We start from the raw sequence: 26,407 nt of genomic DNA on the forward strand, positions 1-26,407 counted from the left end.
CTGTGGTTAGGAGTATTGTTTCTTGTTTTAATAAGATCTGGTTTCTTTAGACTGAATTTTACATCAACCAGGCAGTTTTCAGACATACTGCAGTGCTACACAATGTAAAGAATCACTCAGCTACACTTTTTCTGTACTCAAATACTATGGGAATCAAGAAAAGTTTTGCATGGGTTTTTTCTTGTTTGTTTTGTTTTAAGATCCCATCCCCTATTTCAGGCAGAAGGCTTATATAGCTTGATGCCAATACAAAACAATTAGCTAGGGAACCCAAATTTTATTCCTATTCGGTTATCCTTACCCACTAACATAAGCTTCCCTTGGCTAAGTGGGAAGCAACATTTTCCATAGAATCTAAGCTTCTGCTTTTAAATAATATAGAAGTGGTCATTACTCATGTTTCCAGAGAAACTTGTTAACCTTGTGAACATTGTACCACCCAGAACGCTGACAGAGGAACAGATGCTATCACACAAAGCTTAAAGGTAGTTTCTTTGTTGTGACTTGCACCCAATATTCATTTTGATACTCCTTGGGCAAAGTGGTAACTTACATTGGAAACAAAACAGTTGAATTCAAGTAGAGGGAGAAGGAGCGCTACTTAACAGTGAGGAACAAAGAATCAATATGCCCAGAAATGTGAGGGAAACAGGACACCCACAAGCCAGAGGGCAAACACGAACAATTCACAGGCTGCTAGGAATGCTACTAGAAGGACCAGAAGAGACAGATTTTCTGTCGCTCCTGTCCTTTACCCTTGTTCAGAGGTCTGTCATACACTCTTATCTGCCACTGACTAGTAGAAGACCAGTATGTTTTAAGTTTCCTTCTGGGGAATATTCTCCTCCACGTAAAACAGAGGAAAACATTCTGATCAGGCAGAGTTTTTTCTCTTTATAACCAATTTCACAGCTTTTTTTTGTCAGATCTGCCTCTGCTGTAGAAGAGACGGGACAAGCGTACCCCGCAAGGTCCGTTTTCCATCTTCTTAGCCTGCCTGATAGCTAAGAACAGCTGTTCAGTGAGGAGGGGAAGCGTTCCAGCTTCTGCAATTTTTAGACTTTGTCTAAATAAACACACCACAAACACACCACAAACACCAAGTAGTTCTAGTTCTCCTGTTTGCAGGAAGTAGCTTGAAATCACAAACTGAATGTATCATACAGGACTGAAACACACACACAAATACCAAAATGACAGCCCAAAGTTTATTAGTATTTTTTACATCAAAGTTTTTCTTTTGAATGCATATATTGAGGATCTGCAGAATGGGGGGAATGAAGTCTTCCTTGCAGCTTGTATGATTTCCCCAGTTAAAAAAAATTACTTTCTACAGTGTTCCAAAAGCCAGTTGAAAATGTGTGTCCTTTAAGAAGGAGCCTAAGAATACTCCTGTGGCACCATTCAGTGCGACATACAGCCCTACTGTAACACTAGAGCAGCCCAGATTTCTCCTGAAGTTATATACTGTAGCTTTTTCCTAGCTAGACAAATTCAAAGCACTGCTCAGAGAAAGTGATCTGGTCCATATGCTGTATGTGACTTCATCATGGGCAATCGCACATTAAAATCCAGTTGCTGGTTTATGCATTCTTCCATGCTTTGCAAGCCTCCAGAAAGCATAGTGACATGACACTCAGTGTCAAATTTCACATCAGAAATTTGTTTTTAAATCAGTGCAGCTCCATTAAGTTCTCTGCAGCTTTTTCCTCAATTCCTTTAGATATCTGTCCTGAAAAAAACCACAACATTTAAGTATTTGCTATAATGCTACAAGGAAAGCAACTTCTGTATTGTATAATCATGCCTGGAATCCCAAAGACACACTATAGCATCTTAAAAAAAAAAAAAAATAGAAAGTTTCTAGCCTTTTTTTTTGCATCCTAAGAAAAAGTGGCCTAGATGTCAATACTATGAACAATCCATCAAGAAGCACTAGAAGCAAACAGAAATTATGCTAAATTTATGCCTACTTGTTGCTGGCACAGATGTCTTACATTTGAGTCCAGATTCAAAAGAATTATAACATTGGGCAAAGAGAATTAAAACTCCTAGTGAAAACATTTTGAATTCGGGTTACTGACTCAGGGCTCTTACAGGACAGTAGAAGGAAAATGATGGTGTAAGTTAATGCAGTCCACAATTGTGTCCTTATACCTTTCACAGAGCTCTTCCCTCTCCCCCTAAGGCTTGGCCAGTGAAGGACAACAAAGCAGGCCCTTTATCTCAAGCTGAGTTCAGAGCCAGTTTGTTTCAGCAGGCTCAAATGTAGCAAGGGTTCAAGGAGTACTTCACAACCACTTAGCCTTCCCTTAGTGAAACCAGTCATTTCAGCCAAATTAACATGGAATGATGCTGAGAAGGGGGAAGAAGCTGATGCAGGAAAAAAGAAGTCAAATGGTACAGCTCTGATTTCTTTTACTGTTGTCAGCCCCATTTTGATTGCAATCTATGTTCTGTTTTTATTTACAGAATCAAGTATATCAACAACTAGAGACTTTAGTGGTATTTCCAACTTTCTCACTCAGTCACTCCAAGAGCTGTATTTCAAGACAGTTATTTTACCATGCCCTGGCCCCTAACAACCATCGATAATCATGCGATAAATGTTAGCAAGACAGCATTGCACACATCCTGGCATAACAGCACATAAAACTTTGCCAAATGCATACCAAACAGGTTTGGGTTGCATCATGAAATTTCTTGGTCCTATCCAAATTTCACAAGTCACTCAAAAATTATGATCAGACGACATTATCAGCCTCCAGTAAAAGTATAACATTCTGCAGACAGTGAATAAAATAGACAAGCAACCCTGAAATGCTTTTAGAAAAATATAGGAGCCTAAGTTTACAGGTCACTCCTCACAACCTAATCCTTCACACCCAGGACACCTGGAAAAAAGTCAGAGTTATAACCAGGTAGAATAAAGCTTTTTTTTTTTTTTTTTTTTTCCCCCCCCAAAACAGTATTTATTTTTCCTTCAAAAGCTCTCTTGGAAGCATTTAACAGCAAATTTCAAGTTTGTTCATCATTCTACCTTTCATCTTGCTTAAATCTAGAAAACAGGATTGATTTGTCACTTGCAATTAAATAGTTTAACACTATTTTAAGAAGCTTTGCTTAAATTTTCCTGCTCGTTATCTGCAGTGGAGTAGAATGATGCAGTTAACAGCTGAAAAATAAGCCTAAATAAGCAGCTGAATTCTCTTTTGCTTTTAGTGTATGCCAACCACGAACAATGCACATGTATTGCCACTGACATTAGACACGACTACCCTTTTTTTAAGCTAGGCATGAACTTTAGGAGACTGCTGAATCAGAGCCTAGTCACTATGCCTTTCAGTTAGCATGGAAGCTGTATGTTCGCTCCTGGTTTTCTCATGCGGAACCCTGAGACCGCATTCCAGGCATAGCAGGGCACCTTGCCAAACTCCTCTGGCAATAAGCCAAGGAAGTTAGACCACTCCAGTCCTCTGGTCCCTAATAGCAACAAACTGACCTACCTGTCTACACCGGAGATTAAGACAAATTTTAAACGCCTAGAGGCCAAGGAACCCTTGCAGTCCAAGTAAAAGACAACTATAGAACAAGAACCATATGGAAACCAGATATGACATCATTTGGGTACCAAAAGATATTTTTATTCATGATGCTAATGCTGACTGACCCGGGACAGATGACAAAGCTGACGCTTGGTTGCTTTGGCTGATTAAAAGATGAACACTCACCATACAGGAAGTAAAAGCAAATATTGAGTATGTCATACTGAAACTTTTTATAGAACTATTTTAATTTAGAAAATAGTTCCTTTACAAAGAGAAAGGTTTCTCTTCTAAACCAGTACTTCCAAGTAAAACTACTTTAAGACCTACTGTATCTCCACTTTAATCAAATTATATAGAAGTCAGCTCTGATCTTTGAGCATATACAAAACCCATCTGAAAATATCAAGATACAGCAATTGTCCTTTACAAAGGAAATGCACAACTGCAATTGTTAATAACTGTCATAGGAAAGGCTGTTGTGGGGAAAAAAAAAAAGCAGACTTCAAAAGCTCTTCCATCTAACTCCCATGTATCCAGAGCTGTGGATGATCACCAAGTTTTATAATACACTCTGCTGACACTGTATAAATAAGTTAGTACCATCCTAAAAAGGTAACACATGTGATACTAAAGAGCTAAATTCTCTCTTTATTAGAATGATTTTCTAAAAGGCAAGCAACAGAACATTACAAACGAACATGCTGCTGGTAGGTTTACCTCTTCACTGACAATTGGCTAACACTGGCCAAAATCCTCTCCAACATGCACACAAGGTTTTGTTTCTTTCCCCAGTAATGGAGCTACTTGGGAAGGACTGGGGGGACAGGATGTGTCGAGTCAGATAAAAATATCTGGAATATTTTCTTATGATTGTTAATGCTACCAGTAGAGTTAAAAACTCTTGAAAATCCTCATCACAGGAAGTTCATAGGTCAGCTGAAGGAGAAGAGTTTTCTTTCAAGAAACAGCAAATTGACCCATGAGAACTCGTGCTTCTAATAGATGCCAAACATAGCACTGGATAGATATACTCTCTAAACCAACCGAAGCTATAGTTTCATGTAGGCACTAATAGACCTTCTCCCCAGGCCACCTTTTCTCTAGCAGAATGAGAAACTGAATTGCAACTGAACTGGCCTCTATACCAGTTTAAAATTGTTGTTATTTTCACTTGTCCCTGTGTTGGCACAGATAATACGCAAGAAGCTGAAAAAATAAAGAACAAATGAACTTGCATTCTCTGTTATTTTGAATAATAAATTTCAGAGTTGTAACAGTAAAGTGTCCTCCTCTCATGTTTCAAAGATGCCTGACTAAATAAAGTGCAAAGCAAATGGAGATTGAAGGCCCAGATCTCGATTCCAAGGAATAAGGCCAGAACTTCAAAAAGTTATGATAACAGGAGACCTTGAAATGGTAGAGCATGTTGAATAAGTAAAAATCAAATGCTGTCAAATAAAAATGTGAACTAAAACAGTAGATATCAAGTGGCAAAACTCACCACTTTAGAGTTGTTCCTTGTGGAAGTGAGTTACAAGAAAATACTGAGACAGAAACAGATAGTATTTCAGGAAGGTACAATACAAAAGGAAAAAATATTAGTAACTTCTTTTAGAGAGCAGGATCGTTGTATCAAATATAAAATTAAAGAATATTTATTACACTGCCTTGCTGCACAGAGAAAGCTGACGTTTTGATAGACAAAACTGTATGGGGGGCAAGAATATCTTCTTCCATCAATTTCCAGGTACTTGCACTCTAAAGGTTTTCTCTTCAAAAGCTCTCATCCATCATGTCAGTTGCCTCTGTAGATAAAGTTTGGCCGCTATAAATAGAGATTCACTTTGGTATTTATCCAGTTAACTACAAAGCCTGTTTGTTACTTTCTATACCCCACTTCCATTTTTAGAAACCCACAACTAACTTCATGGGTATTGTTAACCATATGAAGAATTTAACGCATCACAACTGAAAATGTAGGTCAACTGCCACCGACTGAATTTTAGGATCTTCTATCCATGATATGCAGACTTGGACTGACTTCCAAATACCAGACTGTTAAACACAGATTTGCCTTTTCTGTAGAAAGGCCAGCACTGCTTCCCAGTTCCCTCCAGGAACACCAGTGGTTCCAGAGTAACACAATTTTTTCCTCTCCAAGTTCGAGATAGCAGCAGTTCCCTGCAGAAGGATAACATTTATAAGCATGGGGCATGAGTAAGGAAAAGCAGTTACTTTGAATAACACTTTTGATGGCAGGGGAGGAGGAATATGAGTCATCACAGATTTTAGGCCATGACAAATCTGTAATAAGGACTCACTTCTAGCACCAGATAGAGGCAAGGCTTTCAGCAGTAGGAAGATAACCATGTATGGAAGAGTACTCGCTGCCCCATCATTTACATGGCACTGCACGTTAAGAGCCTAAATGTAACTATTTCGTAAAAACCACTGTCTGGAGACGACCATTCACTTTAAGCAATTCCAAAGTTCTTATAGTAATTTTTCCCCCACAACACTGTTCCAAGTTACTGGACTTGGTCTTCTGTGCCTGTCATAAATGCTGACTTACTTAACTACATCCTTGTCAAGCAAGTATCCATTTCCACTTCCGTAATCTTGTTGGGGTTACAAAAGTTAACTAGGTTTAGTGCTAAACAAAGTACTGAGACACAGAAGGAATATATAAGAAATGCTACTTTATCTGCTTACTTGAGAGGTCAACCTGCCAATGCAGGAAACAGCATTCTGTGCACCATTGCCTTTGTGTTTAATCCTATTGTTTCTCTAAGACATTTGTCTAAAGTTAGTTTTATCAATAAGTCAACATTTTTCACTGTGTTCTTTTTAATATGTTAATTTAAAATATTGTAACGCATTTATTAATATATGGCTGAAGCAACGGGAACTTGCATCTCTTGCTTGTTTGGCATGAGCCCTACCACAGTAACACTCTTCAAAAATGACTAACATCGAACATGTTTACAGCGATTATTTACCTTCTGTAACATTAAGTACTGGAAAATTTGGTCTTGTCTTTCATAAGGGTCTAATTTTCCTTGAGTAGCAAGTAATTCAAATACACAATAAATTCATGGGGTAAATCATTGCTCATAAGTCAAATGTGACACTTTAATTGGCTACAACAGTACCTACTCATATTACACAGAATTAGGAACTAGAAATGGACTGTTTTCCAAAGAACAATGCTAGTCTACAGCACCCGTAACACCTTAAGTGTCAGAAGCTTCACATTTTACGATTACTTCCAAGCTTGATTTTGCCTTCAGTGTTCGTGACAGTTTATGTGCTCTGCAAGGAATTCAGTGCATAGACTAAAACCCACTTATGTGCAGAGTCATGACAAAGAATTTGCCAACTGGATAGCTGCTTTGTTATTGTTTGCAAAAATACCCGACACAGGACAGATCTGGCATTAGTTCTGAATTAAATGAAGACTTACTCTGCTGCTAAAATTAATTTTTAACAGAGCTTAAGCTCAGTATATCATAAGGTAATAAGCTACTTATTACAGACACAAAAAGCTTGAAAAAAAACATTTATTTTCAACAGCATTTGCCACTTCTTTCTTGTCTTGAAAGAGAAAATTATTTTGGAAGAGATTAAGTGCTTTTCATGGTAAAGGCTGCTAAACATGGCACAGCAGCAGAAACTACCACTGTAGTAAAAACCTTCCATTATGGAATGACAAACCAAATATATTAATTTTGCAATTTGGCTAATTCCTTCCCCCCCCCCCCACCTTAACTAAGGGTTATTAGTAGCACCTTCAAGAATTTTAATTAAGTCTGTAGAATGAACTAAAGGATAAAATTCTCACTCAGAACAATTATCACCTTTCATGCCCTCTTGACTAAAGTCCACTCTTAACCATTTTAAGAAGCTTACATTCAGCTGTTAAAGCCTATTTCTGCTCAAAATTGTGCCAAGTCTGCCTACTTGTAGAACAGTGCTTTAGACTAACATTAATATGTTACATTATACATATTTGCATTTGCCCAAGAAGTATTATTCTTAAAGTTCCTACTGGAAAGCTATCATTTGTACCAACAGATTTGTTTGGCTCTATTACTATAGATAGTAGCATCTGAACATGCTTGGCAGGATGGAGAGACTTGCTCAATGCAGCTTTGAGACAGCAGACTAACACCACTACTTATTTGATACAGAGGGGAAATTTAGGCAGAGTCAGCAGGTAACTTGAAAGTCACAATCAAGTACATGAAATAGGCAATTTTAGCCTAGGTATTTGAAGTTCCAATGACTAAGAAAGCTGGCCAAAGCCTGGCTTCACTTCTTGCATGGGAAAGAAACCTTAGTCACTTGTTTCCCCCCAGTGCAAACTCTCTCAAATTCTTAAGTAGCAGTTCAAAGTTGTACAGAAGTAAAGCCTCTGTAAACTTGTTTTTACAAATGAGTCTATAAATTTGACACTGAATCATAAAAATATAATCAAAGTTCAAGTTGTTTAATAAAAGAGAAGAAAATTTTTCATTGTAGTTGATTTGTAGTACAGTAGTATTTTGAAGCCCATTGAGCTAGGAACTGAAAAAAAATACACTATTATCTAGTCAACATAAAACAGTGAACCACTGCTCACTCCACATTAGAAGAAAGATCCAAGTTAAAGGGGGGAGGGGGAAGGAAGCTCCACATTAGAGGAAGGATACCAAAGCACTGTCAATCCTTGTTAGTATAACTGCTACTGCTTTGAGAAGTTGCAGGTAATGTTTAAGTATTAAATCCTTTCAGATATTTAATAGTAAATCATAAAAAAAATCCTTTAAACTTTGGCAAAGTAAATGCAGTTAAAGTATATTTCCTTTTATCCACCACAAAAAGGTGGTAGAGACAGAAGTTAGAAGACTCAAGAAGCACCAGGACAGAATTGGCACTATTGCTGCAAGTCTGACTAAAAATCTACAACAGGCAGCTACACTTGTTCGCAACAACACTTTGTCTTACTTAGCTAAGAAAGTTGCTCTGGATTTAAAAGTAGTGACGTGGAAGAGAGCTACACTTCTGTGTACCCATTATATAATATGGAGCACAACAAATACAAGTTTTTGGGTCAGCTAACAAGCCAACTAGAAAAAACAGTCTCAAGAAGGTAATTATACTCTGTCATAAAGGTGGAAACTAGAAGAATCAAGTTTACAAAATCCCTCATAGCTTACTTCCTCCAACACCCTATCCTGACCTGGTTAATCAGTGTCAAAATTTTCAAAACAAGTAAGCCACATGCAGAAAAGTTTCAGTTCTTAGCAAAGAAAACAGTTGCAAAACACAACTGTCTAAAAATCTATCACAATAAAGGCCAAGCAACAGCTCTTCACAGCAGTTGCTAACTGCTTCAGGCAGCAAAGTCCCTTAGCATTTCACCACCCCGAGTAATTGGGGAACAGGACGAAGATCCCAGCCACCCCTTTCCAAAAAATACTTCCAGAGCAAAATGGTATGCTTAAAGTTAGTTTGCAATTGAGATAAAACACTTTATAGGCTGGAGTTCTGATAATCACTGACATTAAGCTGAGAAGAAAAAAAATTTTTTTATTTAGATATATCTATCTCAGATTAACAGAAAAACACAACCCTTCCTCTTGCAAGGGAAATGGGCTGGACTGACCTAAAGTACCAGCCGAGCCTGTCAGGAGAACTAAGGAATGCAGTTCTTCTCCAGCATTAACTTAAGAGAAACAAAGACAGTGCTTTGCTTAGAGAAAAATATGGTGTTGTTCAAAGAAAGTCTGAAGTCAAGCAAAAACCCAACTAAGAAGTATACAGAGGTTCCCATCCCCCTCCTCGATTTTCTGGAAAAAAAGGGGAACTTTTCATAACTGTGGCAAGGAATCATGCAATGCCTCCGCAGTTACTACAATAAGTCCGTGGTTTGGCACTTACTGGCTCTTCTTCTACCCAATCCTTTTCGTCACTCTGAATTAGAGCAAACTAAATACAAAGTGACCTTTTTTTCCCCTATTACTCTGCTGGAGGTTAAGAAAAACTTTATTTTAATTGCTTCGACATTCAGCACAACTATTATGCTGTAAAAGTTGCAGAAATGGGTAGGCTTGTGAAAGTGATATTTAGCACAGTCCAACAAATACTAACCAGTTTACCAGCTTGTTCTCTCACCTATAGTCTCACAAGTTTTGTGGCAATTTAAGGAAATATTTTTATTCCCTCTTGAGAATAAGTTCTCTTCTGAGTACTGGAAATTAAGAAAAATATTGGGTTTTGTGAATTTTGTAATCAAATTAGCTTTTGCAGGCTTATTTAGCTGAAGGATACCTGAACACACACATACACAGTAGGAGGTTGAAGTGGGAAGCAACTTTGAGATCAATCTTGAGCAAAGGCAAAAAAAATAAAATTAAAAAAAAAGTAGTAAGGTTTTGGTTAAGTTTTAAAAGATATACCAGAAAGAACAGCAGTAGAGAGTAACCTTCCCAGTAGCTTCCAACTGGATGCTTGAAGCAGCACTATTAATAGCGATAACATTTTACAACAAATATCCAGTATACCACACAGTTCCATATTAGAAACTTCCCGAGTAAGTTTAGATGACCCCGTGGATGCATCAGCAACTAATGAAGTTCCCACAGAGTTTGAACAGGAGGGCTCAACATGCCAGCTTACATACAGCTTAAACCTTAGCACTAACTGTTTCATTCAATTATACACTGCTATGTTTCATTTTGAGATTAAAAGTTTAAACAGTTATTGCCTATGTACAGACTTAATATTTTACTCATAAATGAGAAGTCTGTTCATTCAAAACCTAAACAAACTTGTGATCAGCAGGAACCAACCCCACCCAAAATTTTGTAACTTACAACTTATCTGGCTTTCACAGGTACTGACTAGCAGTCTGGCTGAAGTCTCAGTTTCTGCTCCTTCCCGGAAAGGATTTATGCAGGCAAACAAAACAAGGCCTGCATAAAGAAAGTTGTATTAATGCTCCCCCTCTCAAGAAGGGGTTGCAATACACAGCCTCTTCCAAACACAGGAAAGAGCTTGGAGAGAGCAAAGGAAGCAGCTCAGCTGGAATAACTATGTCCCAGATGACAGCTCATAATAGCTCTGCTGCTCAACAGAAGGGGCCTTCGGGCTTTTCTGCAGCTGAAGAACGAATAGCGCAAGAAAGTCTATATGGATTTTTCCAGTTCAGCCTTTATTAATAAGCTTCCCACTTTAATGCACCTGCTTCCTACATAAAAGGCCAACTATTGATGAGAGTTAAAAAGAAAATGTGTAAGATATATCCAAAAAGGAGTAGTAACTGCTGCTTGTCATCACACAACAACTTAATTAAGGTGACATCCATGACTTATCCAGTGGAGCCTGGAGGGCTCCTCATCAATGGAGTGGGGAGCAGTTTACAGAAATAATCACCATTCTAGTATTATTTTGGCACTTCCGTGACTATGCCTATTAAGAAATTAATTTTCATAGCTTTTTTTCTTGTGCACTGTTCAACATGAAAAGAGGGACAGGCCTGTCTTTGTAGTCCATGCAAGAACTCTGCTACTAAAAATGCAGTTTGAGTTTACTACCATTATACATTGCTACTCTCACAAACCAAACATGGAAGAGAATGCACAGCATGATACTGCCATCAGTGTGTCCATTAGAAAAGCTTGCTTTTTCTCTTTTCTTTTTATCACCTTATTGAAAATCCTCTGCTGAGTAAATACCATCCAAGAATACCAAGTGTTGTAAAAATCCTTACGAAGTGCAAATTGTTTACTCACAATCCTCACAGGACAAAGCTTTTCAGTCTTTGCCTACTGCCAACCTGAACTGAGACTGCCTTGAACCAATCTGTAGCTTTTGAGTGCTTAAAGAATTTAGACAACTTAATTGCTATACAAAAATTTATTGTCTCCTATTCAAGTGACTCAAAATTGACTCAATTCTAGAGTGTGTGGAGCAATGAGAACCAAACAGCTGCAGTGAATCCAGACATTTGAAACTGGCAAACACAAAAACGTTAAACCGTAAAGCTTGTAAACTAGCCAAAGCAGTATTTTCTTTTCCAAATTCTGTTAGTCAAGATTTCATTTGTCCACAATATTTAACTGAGGACCAAGATCAAGCACAGCATGCTCAAGTCAAACCTTCTCAGATGATCACATAAACAAAAGAGATACTGGATTTCTATCAAGTAGCATTAGCTCTAAACAATATTTCTCATTAGTAGATAGATACAGATCAAGGAGCCAAGGAGAGGAGACATCCTGTTGGACTTCATACTTAGACACCAGGAAGAACTGGTTGAAAATGTAAGGGCAGGAGCAGCTTTGGCTGCAGTGATCATGAGAGGTGGAGTTCAGGATGCTGACAGGAGGGAACAAGACAAATCAACTCCTGGACTTCAGGAGAGCAGTCTTTGGCCTCTTCATGGATCTGAGTGGTAGAATCCTACGGAATACAGTCCTGGAGAGAAGGGGAGTTCAGGGGAGCTGACTGATTTTCAAGCACCATCTCCTCCAAGCTCAAGGGTGATTCATTCTGTTGAGCAGGAATTAAGCAAAGGTGGCAAGAGGCCTGCATGGGTGAACAAGGAGCTCCCGACAGAACTCCAACATAGAAAGGAAAGGAAGCATACAAGAGATCATGGAACAGGCTAGCCAGAGACCTTGTGGAGTCTTTGTCCTTTGAAACATTCAAAACCCAACTAGACAGTTGGGTTCCAGGCAACCAGCTCTAGATGACCATGCTTCAAGCAGGAGGATAGGACTAGACAATCTCCAGAAGTCCTTTCTAACCTTAACTATTCTGTGTGTGTTGGAAGTATATGTGTAGTGATGGAAAATACAAAGATAATTTCTGTAATAAAATTGCATTACAAGGATTCTAAAGCCAAGAGCAGCAAGGCACACATTTTCTATAGGTAACTGTTTGTTTCTATCCCCCAGAAGCCTGGCATAAATAATCAGTTTCCTACCCTACACAGGAAGTCAGAGTACTTGGGAACTGTTCCAACATATATTCTCTCAGTGAGGGCACAGGAGTTATCACCATCACCGTTTAAGAGTCAACAGGAGCTGACACTTTCAATAATTATGGTAAGCTTTAGGGAGTTCTCCCCCCACCCCCGATACCCCTTCGCCTTTAGTCAGCCAGTACTGTTTACCATTGATCATTACTCATAATGCAAATAAGTTATTCTGAAGCATCACAGGATATTGTTATTTACTTCAGAATAGGAGAATTTCTTCTAAAGTGAGTTGTTCAATGTATTTTTACAGAAATCTTTGATTCTAGTCTCAGGACAGAGGCAGACAGTACAAATTATACCTTGGTACATTTTATTAATTAGAGAAAGCAAACAAAGGAAGGGCTTGCCCTCTGTGCTGATTCTCTGTCCCATCTCTTCATATGCTTAAAAACGCACTGGGGCCTGAACTTATCAGCAGGGACACTCTGGACCTACTTCCATATATTACATATGTAAAGATTTCTCCCAGTTGAATTTTGTGTTGCTAGAATGCTAGGCTCCTGTTTTAAGGAGATACTTTGGGTGAAATATTTGTAAGTGTAAAGAAAATGCAGCCTTATATTTTATCATTTTGACTCTCATGCAGCAAATCATCTTGTATGCACAAAGTATCCTCTGTAGTGCAGAAACTTGTAAGGCACCTGTGGTGAATTTCCATGCATCAACACAAATAGTTACTTTAGACTCCAGTTATAGGCACTCTAGATGTTAATTCTCTCTTACCTGATGTCATATAAAATTAAGGAAGAAATTATACAATGAAACATAACAATTTGAGTGCATATATGTATAACAGTTACAAAGATACTTTGTCTAAGTTAGTATTACATTACTCCCCAGTAAGAATTCCTGCTGCTGTGTTTAAATTATAAATGTCAGAAAGGTTATCATTCTCCTAAAATTAAGGACTGTGGCAGCAGAGGCAATTCTGTATCAAAATGAATTGTTTCCTCAGCATTGGATTGAGGAAATGATGGGATAGGATTTCCGCATCACTAGAAAAAGAAAATGACATTATATAGCTGTGTTCGGAGTCTTTTAAGGTCTAGTTTGCCAGTCTCTTTTCAGAGGGAGAAACAGCACCAGGAGAAAATGGATACTGCTAAACAGTAGGTACTTTGTCTACATATTTGAGGTGAGAAATATAAAGCCAGCAAGACCCAGTATATACAGTTCCAACAGAAAGCCAAGTTTAGGCACAATATATACAAGCTGTACAATAGAGCAGTAGCAATAAAAGCTAGTCTTAGTTCTCTGTGAAGCCACTAGCAAAATTCAGCAAAATTCAGGCAGTGTCAAACCAAAGCTATGACTGACCTATTCTTTCCTTTGAAAAAATAATTGGCAAAAGTGACATCTGGCTTTTGTTTAACCATTATTGCAGATCTGGAACTCAAGAAACATACCCCAGCATTTGCAACCAGTTAACATTTTCAGGCATCATTTCCAGCAATGAGTGTTAACACCACATGTTTAAAGATGTTTACACATCTTTAAAACCACCAATTGGTTTCACCACCACCACCCCCCCCCCCCCACCTCCTCTCAGACCTACTTCATCAATCCAGATTTCAGGCATATTGGAAAGGGGAAGACGCCTGTTAATGCTTTGTAAACTACATGCTTTCAAGCATTAAAACATACTGAGGCCCATTCTATTTAGTTCATTGTTTCATTAAACTCTATAAAGGAATTTTGTATGTACAGTTTCATACTACTGTCAATGTATTAGAGTATCCTCTTGTTCCAAAGCACAGTGAAAACTACGTGACACTTATTAAATTACAAGAAGCTGGGAAGTCAAGAGGGGAGAGCACCCACACCCACCCACCCACAGTATGAATTTAGCTCCTCCTCTCTTACTGGAGTGATTCACTTATGCAGTAGAAAGCAAGTAAGTTTCCCAGAGCAGGACTGGTATACACCATCTTGTCAGCACATGGAACTTTTAAGCCCAACCAACCACTTTAAGGTTATCCATTGCAGAATAATATTCTCAGTTAACTATGCAAGCTGCATATAGTTACTAACAGAGGCACTTACCATCTTCACGGACATTTAAAGGAACAGAGAACAAAAGATTCCTTTTATAGCCAGTAGAAGAGACCGGTATAAATTAAGTCTCCAAACAGAGATTATTCCATTCAAATCAGAAATTGATTTATTACTTATTTAAAGCTCATTCCTAACAGACAAAAGCAAGAAACAAGTCTCTGATGTGCTTTTGTTATTACAAAGTTGCTCTCTCTCTCGTTTGATTAATCATTAAACGCCCCCCAGCCCACGCACGCACTCTAACTGGTTTCATCCACTTTCTCAGAGCAGATGGCCACTGTTCCCACCATATATGGAAATATAATAATCATTGAGAACTTGCAGGTATATCAAAGTAGAATGTTCTGTTTCAAAGAGGAAGAAAGTTTTTAAAACAGATGAATTAAACCAAACAAAAACACAACAAACCCTCAAGAAAAAGAGGGGAAAAAACACACCTCTTTTCTAACACTAGTCACATATTTCTACTATACACACATAAGACATAGAAACCTACAATTAAAAGATCTCTTTAGTTCATTGGGGCTCTTTTAGTACTCTAATTCACTTGTCATTTAGCAGTAAGTTCTGGAACGCAGCAGAGTTCTGATGGGCTGCTGCAGCAATCCATTCCTTTCAGCCTGAAGACATTCCAGTACAACAAACCATGAGGATGGGGTACAGATTTATGCATCTCCAATGACAAGTTACAAATATCAAGGAAAAAAATCCAGAAAATTTCTGTAACCTCTTGAGAGCACAGTCTTTTGCGCTGTGCAGAAGATTCTGTACAGAAAAAGCTTAATTTCTTCTCCTCTCCCATCTTCCCCTGAGATACTCTTCAAAACATAAATATTACAAGATAACTTTTCTCTTAATCATTTCACTAAGCTGTCCCTAACAGCTCATACCTCTCTCATGCACCTTGAGGTACAGGCAAGTCAGCTATGCCAGAAGAAAAGCTAGGGATGAGGAAGCTGCTTTACAATCCACTCTCCACAATGATCAGACCACTTCTAATAAGTACTTGACCATGTATTTGACCTCTTCTGTTGCCAGCGTGACAGTGGTTACAAAGCTGGTTTCATCTTCCACAAATTCATCAACATGAGTGATTCCTGAGCTCACAGGCTGCAGGTCTTGGCTGGCAATTTGCAGCCTGTCCAGGGAAAGCACACAGCTCCCTGCAGTACGCAGGGAGCACTGCTTTCTCAGGGAACTTCTCACACCCAACAGGGGCCCGTGGATACATATCTAGGAGATGCTGATGGCTTCAGATTATTGCACTTTCTCCATTCACCAGGATGAGACAGTACAGCTGCTACAGCTACATTAAGCATAGCTCTAACAGCTTTGTTGCTTTACATCACTGCCTAAGTATTTGTATAGGGTTTCATCTGTTTTGAGAGTAATCCTTGTGTCTTTGGTTGTGCATAGATGGGGTGCTTCAGGTAGTTAAAGAGACTCACTCTCAGCCTTAGGAAGTGGACAGAAACTTCTATGACATGAGCAACTGGCTGACCCAACACTACAGGGGTCACAGGTTCTTGTCAAGAGTAACCTCTAATTAAGCTTAATCTTGCTCTAGACTGTATTTATTAGTGTTAGACAAGTAGGACTTTGCCCTGCAAGATTTAGAGAACATATCTGAATAACCATGGCTGCAAGACAGGATATTCATAATCTTTATTGATGATTAGCCTGACATGCTACTTGTGGTTAGTGACTAAGATGCAGAAAGATATCACAATAGTTTCATAAGCCTCTAAATCTCAATAGAGGAATAAAGGCATATCCTAACATCCATCAAGGATATGTTCCAGAGAAGTGTGATAGTTAACAATTTAATAGAGAGCGAAGCAATATTTCCTGATAAGAATTCATGTAATAGAAAGGGGATGCATGCAGACTTATGAAATACATAGATTTAAATGCAAAGGGACAGCATAGAGGATGCAGAGGAAGAAGCAGCAGCATCAACTAGGAGATACACTGGCTTTTCAGAGCAGATCACTGTTCTGAAATATCTCAGACACTTATTCATGATGAACACCTGACAAATTTTTCACTATGAGCATTTCAAATCAGCATCCCTTTCCACAGGTGAGTCAAGTTCAATCAAGCATGAAGGACAGAAACACCAGGTAATGGTGAAGCATTTAGTCTCATAAAAGCAGCAGCTGATATCTTTCAGAATGGTGATCTGATCCAACATGCCAGCCTCCAAGAAGCTGGCATCAGCTCCAGCTGCTGATCCTGCTCTGGCCTCTCCATCTTCCACCCTGTATATGATGTTCCTGTACATTTAAGTTGTGTGCATTTAAACTCCTTTCACAGGTTCCCCTCTATTACTCTGCTTCTCATCAGCAGAATTGCATCCCTATCCATCAAACCTGGCTGCTTCATCTAGGGAGCTGTGGATGCTCAGTGGAACAAAGGCTGTGGGGCAGCTCCAAAAGCAACAGAGAGAAGTGACAGAGAGCTAGCCATGTCTGTATTGCCAGAAAACCAGAATCCATACAAACTAGTAAGTGAAAAGAGTTTAAGAAAGGCAGAGTAGAATAGTATATTGGGCAAGTTCCAAGTTATTCCCCCACCTATTCAGCTTGATTAATTTTTTTTTTTCAAACTAATTTCTTCCAATTTACAGTGTTAAATCTCCAGGTACATGAAATACCAAACCAAACCCCAACCAATAAAAGCCATACATCCAGCTCCAAATATAAGCCAATAAAAACATAGTATCTTCCACTAAAAAGACTAATTTAGTACATTATTCATCTTGTGATAGTCATCTGAAGCTTCTCCCTCATTTTCTTTGCCCCAGCCAAAGGGGAATTTTTGTGAAAGAGCTTCTGTCACTTACCTCTACACACAAAAAATTCTGTATGGGCAACAGGTTGTGTTTTATCTCCCAATTAACAAATATTTCATCAATAAATGACTACAAAATGATTTGAATATTGTTCTACAAAAGCTATCCACTAACAGAATATTCAAGACATGGTAGAACCCAACTTGCACATATTAGGAACTAATATAAAAGTGCAAAACACTAAGCCTCCAGCATTTGTCATGGGGAAAGAAACTAGCATATGTAAATATTTAGTTATTTCACCTTAATTCACGAAGAACTGACTTTCCCATACCTAGGTTTACTTCACAATCATATTCTGACAAACAAGCATGTTACTGCAAGTGGCTCCTTCCTTGACAGCGAGGCAGAAACAAAGAACATTTGGTCATTTCCTAGCCCATTTCTCAACTTAGCCTACTTCCCAAGCCTTCTACAGAATGGGTCTCAGCTCTTCAACTACTGCTACCAGCAGTTACTTACAGGTGCAGTAGTCCTACAAATTACATGAATTATACACTGCACCTTCCAAACTTTGGAATCCTTATTCCAGACAAGGAAGGTAGACACCTGTGCTGCTGTGTGTGGTAAGTTACCACTGATAAACTGAACTTTCATTGCATGTCACTGCTCAGTACTTACCCTTATGTACACTTAGCAATGTCCATGCTATATTAGCAATCCACAGCAGAGAGATCAAAGAACAAAGTGCTAATAGCCACCTTACCCTCTCCGTTATACAGGTAATTCCATCTTTGCTACACCACCTGTGAAGCAACTAGAAGGTTAGTAATCAGATCTACACAAATATGCCCACTTCTGTAGAACTGCAGTTTCACAGATCTTCTTTACACTTAGAAATGATGCACTGAAAACAACTCGCAGACAGAACTTTATTTCTGTCTCACAGACAGAACTCGATTTCTGTATTTTTCCCTCACGTAGTCAAAGCTATATTCTACCATGAAAGGGACTCTTTCTTATAAGGACCACCTCAGATTACACCATCTCTATTTGCTCTTTGTGAATTAATACAGAAAAATAATTCAGTCTTTCCTTTTATCTAGCTAATGGGCTTTAAAAGAAAACCAGAGGCTTCCAAAATCCACAGCCCAAAATAGAAAGAGAGCTGGCATTAGCAAGCTGCAGGAAGAAACTAATTCTGTTTCTGCATTTCTCTAATAAACACTGTTATCAGATTAGGTTTCTTTTGATAGAAAGGGAGGGAAAACCATCACACAATCCAGTGACACAAGCTAAGCTTGGAGAAGCAAAGCTTTACGGCAACGTCTTCCTTTCAAGGAAAAGTATTTCATACACTCAAGCTTCATACTCTTGCAATAAGAATATTGGTTGTATCAGTTCACTGCTGGACACAGATTGTTCCCCATTAAACTCAGAAGTTTCAACTAAAACCAACAAGAAGCACAGGTATTCCAGATGACACATTCTGTAAAATTCATGGAATCAGGGGGACCAAAAGTTACAGTTACACTGTAATAGATTGCAGATCTCAAACTGAGGAGATGTTACTGCAGTAACAAGTACTGCAGGCCTAAATCAAATGAACACATATTACTTAAAACAGTCACCTTGACATCATTTTATATTCAAAAGCCTCACAATTTCTCTTCTGAGGCTTATGTTCAGCATGACTTGCGTTACAAAATGATGCCGTATTTCCTGCATCATTAATACATGTGTCAATTAACAATGACAATATTTTTATCTGTATGTAATAGCAAAGCTAAGAGAATGGAGAAACACTGTCCTACTCCATTTTAAGTTAGAAAATGTTGGCAACAGATATTCCTTACCACGAACAACTTAACAATTTTACAAGATTCGTGGTCAGCAAGTAACAACCAATGTTAGAAAATGAATTCGGAGTGTTTGTAAATGAATTTAACAGATGTGCATGGCAAGTTTTCTATTTCCTTATCTGTTACCTGGGGAAGCATGCAGCATTTCAATGCTTCCTGCATCAAATCAGACACAATTCTGCATTGCAAGTTTGCTATTCTTCCGATGCAGTTATTTACAAAAGTATTAACACAAACAAAACACTTAAAGTGTTGGTCGTTTGCACTTCTCAGACTAAAATACCCATATTGCAAACAGTCTATCTTGAAAACCCACACCATGTAGAGCTGCTTTCAAGAAGTCAAGAGCTTCAAGTCGATTTTCAGTCGTCTTTAGCTTCCCGCAAGCAAAGTTACGCACACTTGAGGCTACATAACACGCAGACCTACAGCTCCAAAATTTGCCTAGAAGTCAGAGGCCAGTCGCTACTCAGCTCCTGCGCTTGCTGCCGCCAGCCTTCATCCTCGCCAACACAAAGTGCCACCAAAACCCTTCCCCGTTTCCACCTCCCCCCCCTCCAAGGGCAGGTAAGCAAGCACTCTGCCCGTTATGGTGGACGCGCTTAAACAGGAGTTTCCCAGTCAGCAAGAGACCCACGGGGCATCGCAGACGAGGCGTTTCAGCGAGTCCTCGGCACCGGGCGGGCGGCACGGAGAGCGCTACCTGCAGCGGGGCCGCGGGGGACACGGCGGAGGCTGCCCAGGCCGCGGGGCCCCAGGACGCGCCGCTGCTCGGACACCGCCCCGCTCCCCCCGGCCCGGCCGCGCCCCGGGCGCCTCTCGGACAGGGGCCGCCGAGGTCCACAAAGCCTCTAACCTGCCCTTCCCGGCGCTCCGCCCCCCGCCCCGCGGCGCCCGTTACGGGGCGCCCAACGGCCGGCGCCGCGCGAGGGGCCCCGCGCACCTGCGCGCGCCAGGAGCGGCCCAGCGCCCAAGTTGGCCGCGGCGCAGAAAGTTGCTCCCCTGAGCGGAGGGCGCCGCAGGACTCACCCGCACCAGGTTGCTGACAGCGGCCTGCACGGCCGACACGGGGGCGGTGAGGTCCGGGATGGCCTTGCCGTCCACCTCGCCCTCCTCGTGCATGATGACCAGGTGGGAGATCTGCTGGGCCACCGGCTCCAGGATGCTCTCGATGGTGCGCGTGTGGAAGACGGGCATGGCGGCGGCGGGGCGGGGGCCGGGGCCCGAAGTCCGCACAAACTCCTGGGCAACTCTCTCCCGGCGTGCCGGTGCCCCACGAAGGAAGCCGCGGCCTCCGCGGGAGAAATATGGGGAAGGAAAGGAGAAAAAGAAGAAGGAAAAAAAACCCAAAGCCTCCCCACACCACCGCCCCTTGGCGGCTTACAACAGCCCCGAGAAGTAGCTCCCGGTCAGGCTGGCGGAGGCGGGACTGGGACTCGAACTCGCCACCCTGCCGCCTGCCTCCAGCAGCGCCCACCCCGCACTGGCACCCCTCCGCAGCCAGGCGGCGGGTTTTCAGCCAGGACACCCTACCCCTCCCGCCGCTCCCCGCCCCCTCGGCCGCCCTCGCCCAATGGCCGCGCCGTGCCCGCCGCTCCCAGTGGCGCAGCGTCTCGTCCATCAACATTCCAGCGCCTCCCCCTCCTCCCCCCCGCCTTTCCCACCCAACCCGCCTTCCCAACCAAGCTCGGTTGCGCGGGCGCCGGTTTCCCAGCGCTGGGATGACGTCAGACATTCTGGTGTCCAAATAAGGAGATGATTAAAGCCGGGGCGCCGGGATAGCGGCCGGGAAGGGGGGTGGGATTCCTGCGCGCCGGGCCGTCCTGTTCTGCCTCTTCTTGCTGCGGTTTCGGCCGTTGGGAGCGTTGCCGGCGCCCCGTCGGGCGGCGTCGCCGCTTTCGCCGTGGCGCCCGTGCCCGGCCGGGGAAGGCGGCGGTTGGGGGGGGGCGGCGCCCCTATACCGCTGCCTGTGGCCAACCGCCGTTTCGGGAAGGTTCCCCTGGGGAGCGCCCTGCCGGGCGGGCCGCTCGCGCCCCACGGCCGCCCCCGCACACCGCGAAGCCTCACCGCGCTGTGGGCGGGCGGCCCGCCCGGCTGCGCTCCCCCGCCCTTCCGCCGCCGCCCGCGAGGGGAAGCGAGGCGCGGCCGAGGCGAGCGGCCCTGGCCTGGCGGCGCGGGACCCCCCGGCCTAGGCCCGGTGGCCGGGCCGCTTCCGTGGGGGGCTGAGGCAGGCAGCGCTAGAGAAAGTGGGGGCAAAGTGAGCCGTGGTTTCTGGGCTTCGCCGTTATAACCGTACCAGGCGATAATAGCAGCCCAGGTATGGAGGCTCAGTTAAGTACATTTAGATAAGCAATCTTCTGGGGGGAGGAAACGCCAGCAGTAAAAGCGACCCTTCTTTTCCGAAGTGCTAATTTCGGAGAGCGGCTGTCCGTGGCTCTTCAGCGGGGAACTGAGCGCCACAGGCCTGGCGTTCAGTAGTGAGGGACGAGTTCAATTAGTTTGGCGGCCCGACCAACTGCGCCTGCCGCCTGCACAGCGAACGGGCAGCCGCGAAAGGTCAGCTGCGCGCTCGCCCCCAGCACGCTAAAGCGGTGTTATTTATGAGCGTGCTGTCTTGAGGCCTCCAAATACCATTCCGAGTCTTAATAAAACTCGGTCTGCGAGCTCACACGTAGCGCTCTGCTGTTGGCGTGCTCTCTCCCTGTCAGGCTCTGCCTGTGCAGTGTCTCTGGTGACACTGGGAGTACTCATGTTAATAAAACAAAGCATGTGAGTAAGGGCTTACGGGATTGCAGTCTGTATTTCTTCCTTTCCTTGATAACTCGAGCACAGAATTAGATTTGGAAAAATATTACCAACTTTTTGGTATTTTTCTCTTTGTCCTGATGCTGCTATTTTAAGCTATAAATCAATGTTCCTGCCAGACTAGCTCTGTGAGAGATTTCGTTTCTAAGTGCTTCAGAACAAACCAGATGCCCTTTCTGTGCAGTTTTTGATCCTATCAATAGACAATGATACATATAGAAAGAGTAATTAAATCAGTGAGTGTTCTGGTGTGCATAAGGATTTGTCATTGTAACTTGTGGTAGTTAAGTTGTTGGAGCTCCTGGGATAGTTACTGGTTGTAGGCCTAAAAAGATAAGAAAAACAGATTTTGTTTATTTTATGTGCATTTTTGTGCAGGTTTAGAGACCATGGCAATACTTCTAGTTCTCAATTTCTTTTTTTTTTTTTTTTGAAATTATATTTTCTTTTTGTATGGTGGGAATTGTGTCTGCATATGTATATTTATAGACTCTTTAGTGGGAAAGGTCAGACTATTAATTTCCATGTTGTACTGTCCAGTTTTTGTTCAGAAACAGGTATATTCTGTAGGTTTGATAACAGATAACCAAATTCTTTACTGGCATTCAAGAGGTACTTAAAATAATCAGCTTTTTAGCAGTAATGAGTGTATGAAATCACATTATATTCTGTAAGTGCACTGTATGTTATTAGCTATATCAAATTTTACTTACTGCTTCTAATATATGCATTTCCAGTAATGCCTCTTTAGCATATTATGGGTCAGTAATAATGAGTACACATAAAAATCCTTCTGGATAGTAATGTGCAGCAGCTGGAAATTACAAAAAGCAATTAGTCCATGTTAGGAACTAATCATCTGCTAAATTCCATTTTGTGGAAGTATGCAAACCTAATAAACCGCTTATTTAGTCTTTTGTGGAACTTGCACATGAGCAAAGTTTTGTGATTAAAATAATTGCTTTAAGTCTGAGATCTTGTATACTGAATTGTAGCTGAAATATGCACATACATAGGTTTTAAAGAACAAAAAATGTGTTGTTTGATCATTTTAAAAGGTTGTCATGGTGGTTCTCATAGGTGAAGTTGCTACAGGCAAAATAAAATATAAAAGAACACATGGACATTTTTGGCAACCTTCCAAAGCTATTCACCTACAAGGCCAAAATTTGTGTATTTGTGCATATGGGGGTGAGGTGGTATTAAGAGCTTAGTTTCAGCATGTGGGTTATATTGGTGCAATTTTTGCAAATGCAGAAATTAAGTTTTATTCCCTGTATTACATGACTGTAGTACAGTGAGCCCATCGCTGAAATTCTCTGCTTTTTATTGCTGTGGCTAACCATAATTTTTGAAGCCACATCCAGCAAAATCATGAAAGGAACAGCTAGCCATACATGTAGCACTGCTTTTTTTTTTTTAAATACCACCTTTACACTGTTTTCTCTTTTCTTTGCAGTATTCAAATCTGTCACATCGATGTCATATGAATAACAGCAGCAGGTATTACTTTTTTTAACCAGATTCTTTTGCCCTTTGCACCATTCTGTATCTGTAGTTGTGCATTAGTTAGGCTCCTACTGTGAGATTGCTTCTCCAGTTTATAGTTTTATTAACTCTGCAGATCCTAACAGATGGTTACAAGATAATGATAGATTTTGATCACAATATTTTCTGTTTATTGAGCCCAAGGTGGAAATGTATGAATTCTTTTATTTGTCCTACTTCCAGTCTGGCATCGCATATGCAATGGTGAATTCCTACGGAGAAAAAAGAAATGCTGAACCTCTTTCCCTTCCACACACTCACTAGTATTGTTGAGAAGTAGTATCTATTATTAGCATTATAGTGGTGGCCAGCATCCTGACCAAGATAAAGTGGTTAGATTGAAAGGATTAGTTTATAGGATACTCTTTCCATGTCAGTTGCTATTTCATGAGCAGAACTCAGGTGAGTCCACTTAAACCCAGCTCTGCAAAGAACTTTATGCCAGGAAACTCTTGTGCTTACAGGAATCTCCTTTGAATTCAAGGCCAAACTTTCTCTCTGTCCCAGATTATCAGTTCATAAATTCTTATAACATAAAATTCCCTGGATAAAAAAATGCTATGGGCACAGTCTTACTTGTGTTCCCTTTTTTACAAAATTATGATGATGCTACACAAGAAGATGAAAGACTATTGTGGCTTTTTCTGAGTTAGATTGGAGGCGTTGAATCTCTTTCCTCCTATTTTAATGAAAGCTGGGCCATAATGAAGTAAGAAAATGTGATTCCTTGCTGCATCTACTGAGCATAAAGATCTCTAAATATCCATGGCATATATCAATTCTGCATTGACCAGGTCTGCATTTTTAATTTTGTCACTTTAGCTGAGTAGTTTCTTGCTCTGACAATTTGTTTTTGCTTTCCATACTCTTTGCAGATCTATAATAGAACAGTGGTATCGTTGCTGGCCCCTTCTCACTACTACCTCCTTTTCCCATACATTAGTGTTGTCTTTTAATGAATTCAAGAAATCCATTCTTTACTTCCACTGAAATAAGTGAGATGTATGATACAGAAGTAATAGACTTCAGCAGAAAAAGGGAGAACACTGCATGCTAACAAACAATGTAGCTGCAATGCAGTCTCTTCCACGGTGTCTTTTGGGGAGTTCGGCATACCTGTTCGTACTGCGTGCTGCGGTGGGGGTACACAGCGCTGCAGTGGCAGCTGGCAGGAGCAGCAGAACAGAACCATTTTCAAAGAGCTTGATGAACTTGCAATTGTTTATAATTAGAAAGTGTTTTGCTAACATGAATACTTCAATTAAGTCTGATTGAATTCATGAGTCTGCTTAGCGCTAACCTACATTTCACAGTAGATGTTTTCAGGACTAGGTACCGCAGCACAAGAGGATTAGGTTTTCTAGGCATTTAACTTGAGTGTGCTGAATTACTTTTCTCTGGAAGGGCCTGATGTTGCTCCTTGACTGTACCGGCTTCTAACTTTTCTGAATAACACCTAAATTAACTGCCTAAAAAGTTTACTTAAATGTGGTGAACATATTGATATTTTGCATATGCTGGATTGCATTACTGCCTTAATGCTATGAAGATTTAGGCATATATAGAAATTTAAGGATTGAGTCTTTTTCATCAACAGCAGGAGGGTTGAAGGCTGTTGGTGATCAGTGGACATAGGGCTATAAGGTCAACACATTCTGCACTTCCCTTTTATTAAGCCATTAACTTTGAATAATCTAAGGATTAAGCACTGGAGGATCAAAGGAATCTCTTAAAAAAAAGAAAAAAGAGAGCAAGAGACTCCCCCCCCCCCCTTCTGTGGTAATGTCTGCATTAAGCACAAATTGTTAGTTAAACATGGGTTTGTTGTTGAATGGTATTATTATTGATAGCTCTAGTACGTAGTGACTAGCACAGAAAGGATATGTTTCACACCTAAGAACAGAACAGAACCTAACAACCTAGGGAAAAGAAAGAGCAGATTCTTAAGGAGCTATGACAGTATAACTTCATCATATTATTCTGTCAATGTGCCTTGCCATTATTAAGATGACTTCTACCATGAGACCAACTTAGGTTCTGTTCAGTTCTGTGTTTTGGCTGATATAATACCATTCTAGAAATTTGTGTGCTAGGAACTGTAAGGAGACCAACCCATCATGGCTTTCCTACACTGACTAATCATTAGTCACTATCTGAGCTAGATAGGAGCAGCCTATCTGGGATTCAAAACTTTCAATCACAAGTGTCAACTATCTCCTGATTACTAACTTTGTTTCCTCATGTAACACCACTCAGTTCCTAGCTGCCCTTCTGCAGGTCTGTTGTGTTGTTAAAGTGTAATGGACTTATATTTGCAGAGAATGCTGCTACCAATACAGTATCTTCTTCAAGAAGATTCTTGCTAGAAGGTATTCACAGCTATGTAACGTCCACTGGGAAGCCAAAAATACAAATTTAGTTCATTTTTTTCATCTTCAAGTTACTGTGCCAACTGCTCTGAGTCCGAAACATTTTAGTAACCACACTGCATTCTTAAGTGGTTCATCTTGGAGTAGCACAACAATTTTAACTGTATATCCAACAGTTGTAATTGTAATTCAAGCAGTGTTTTTAAGAACAGAAAACAGATGTGGAAAAGGAAGATGAACACTATTTTATTCATATACATATGAATTCTTGTTCTAGAGACTGATGACTAGGAATGAGGGCCAAAAAAATGGATTTTCATACTTTTGAAAAATTCTGAACAAGTATATATTATCAAGTACCTATATATGTGGAAAGCATGTGTGAAAGCTTATATATAGTT

General features: G+C 40.8%; 1 protein-coding gene across 3 annotated transcripts in view; it reads right to left on the reverse strand.

Moving 5' to 3' along the window:
* VCL (vinculin) overlaps positions 1-20,803 on the reverse strand; it is a 69,662-nt gene extending 48,859 nt beyond the window's left edge. For all 3 annotated transcript variants that reach the window (XM_026094885.2, XM_026094887.2, XM_064513841.1), the window contains exon 1: positions 20,314-20,803. In XM_026094885.2, the coding sequence (XP_025950670.1) occupies positions 20,314-20,481 (168 nt within the window). In that variant the 5' untranslated portion in view covers positions 20,482-20,803. The remainder of the gene's footprint in view (positions 1-20,313) is intronic.
* Positions 20,804-26,407: the final 5,604 nt, after the last annotated feature.

This window comes from Dromaius novaehollandiae, chromosome 6 (genome assembly GCF_036370855.1).
Source record: "Dromaius novaehollandiae isolate bDroNov1 chromosome 6, bDroNov1.hap1, whole genome shotgun sequence".
In the NCBI taxonomy this organism is placed as follows: Eukaryota; Metazoa; Chordata; class Aves; order Casuariiformes; family Dromaiidae; genus Dromaius; species Dromaius novaehollandiae.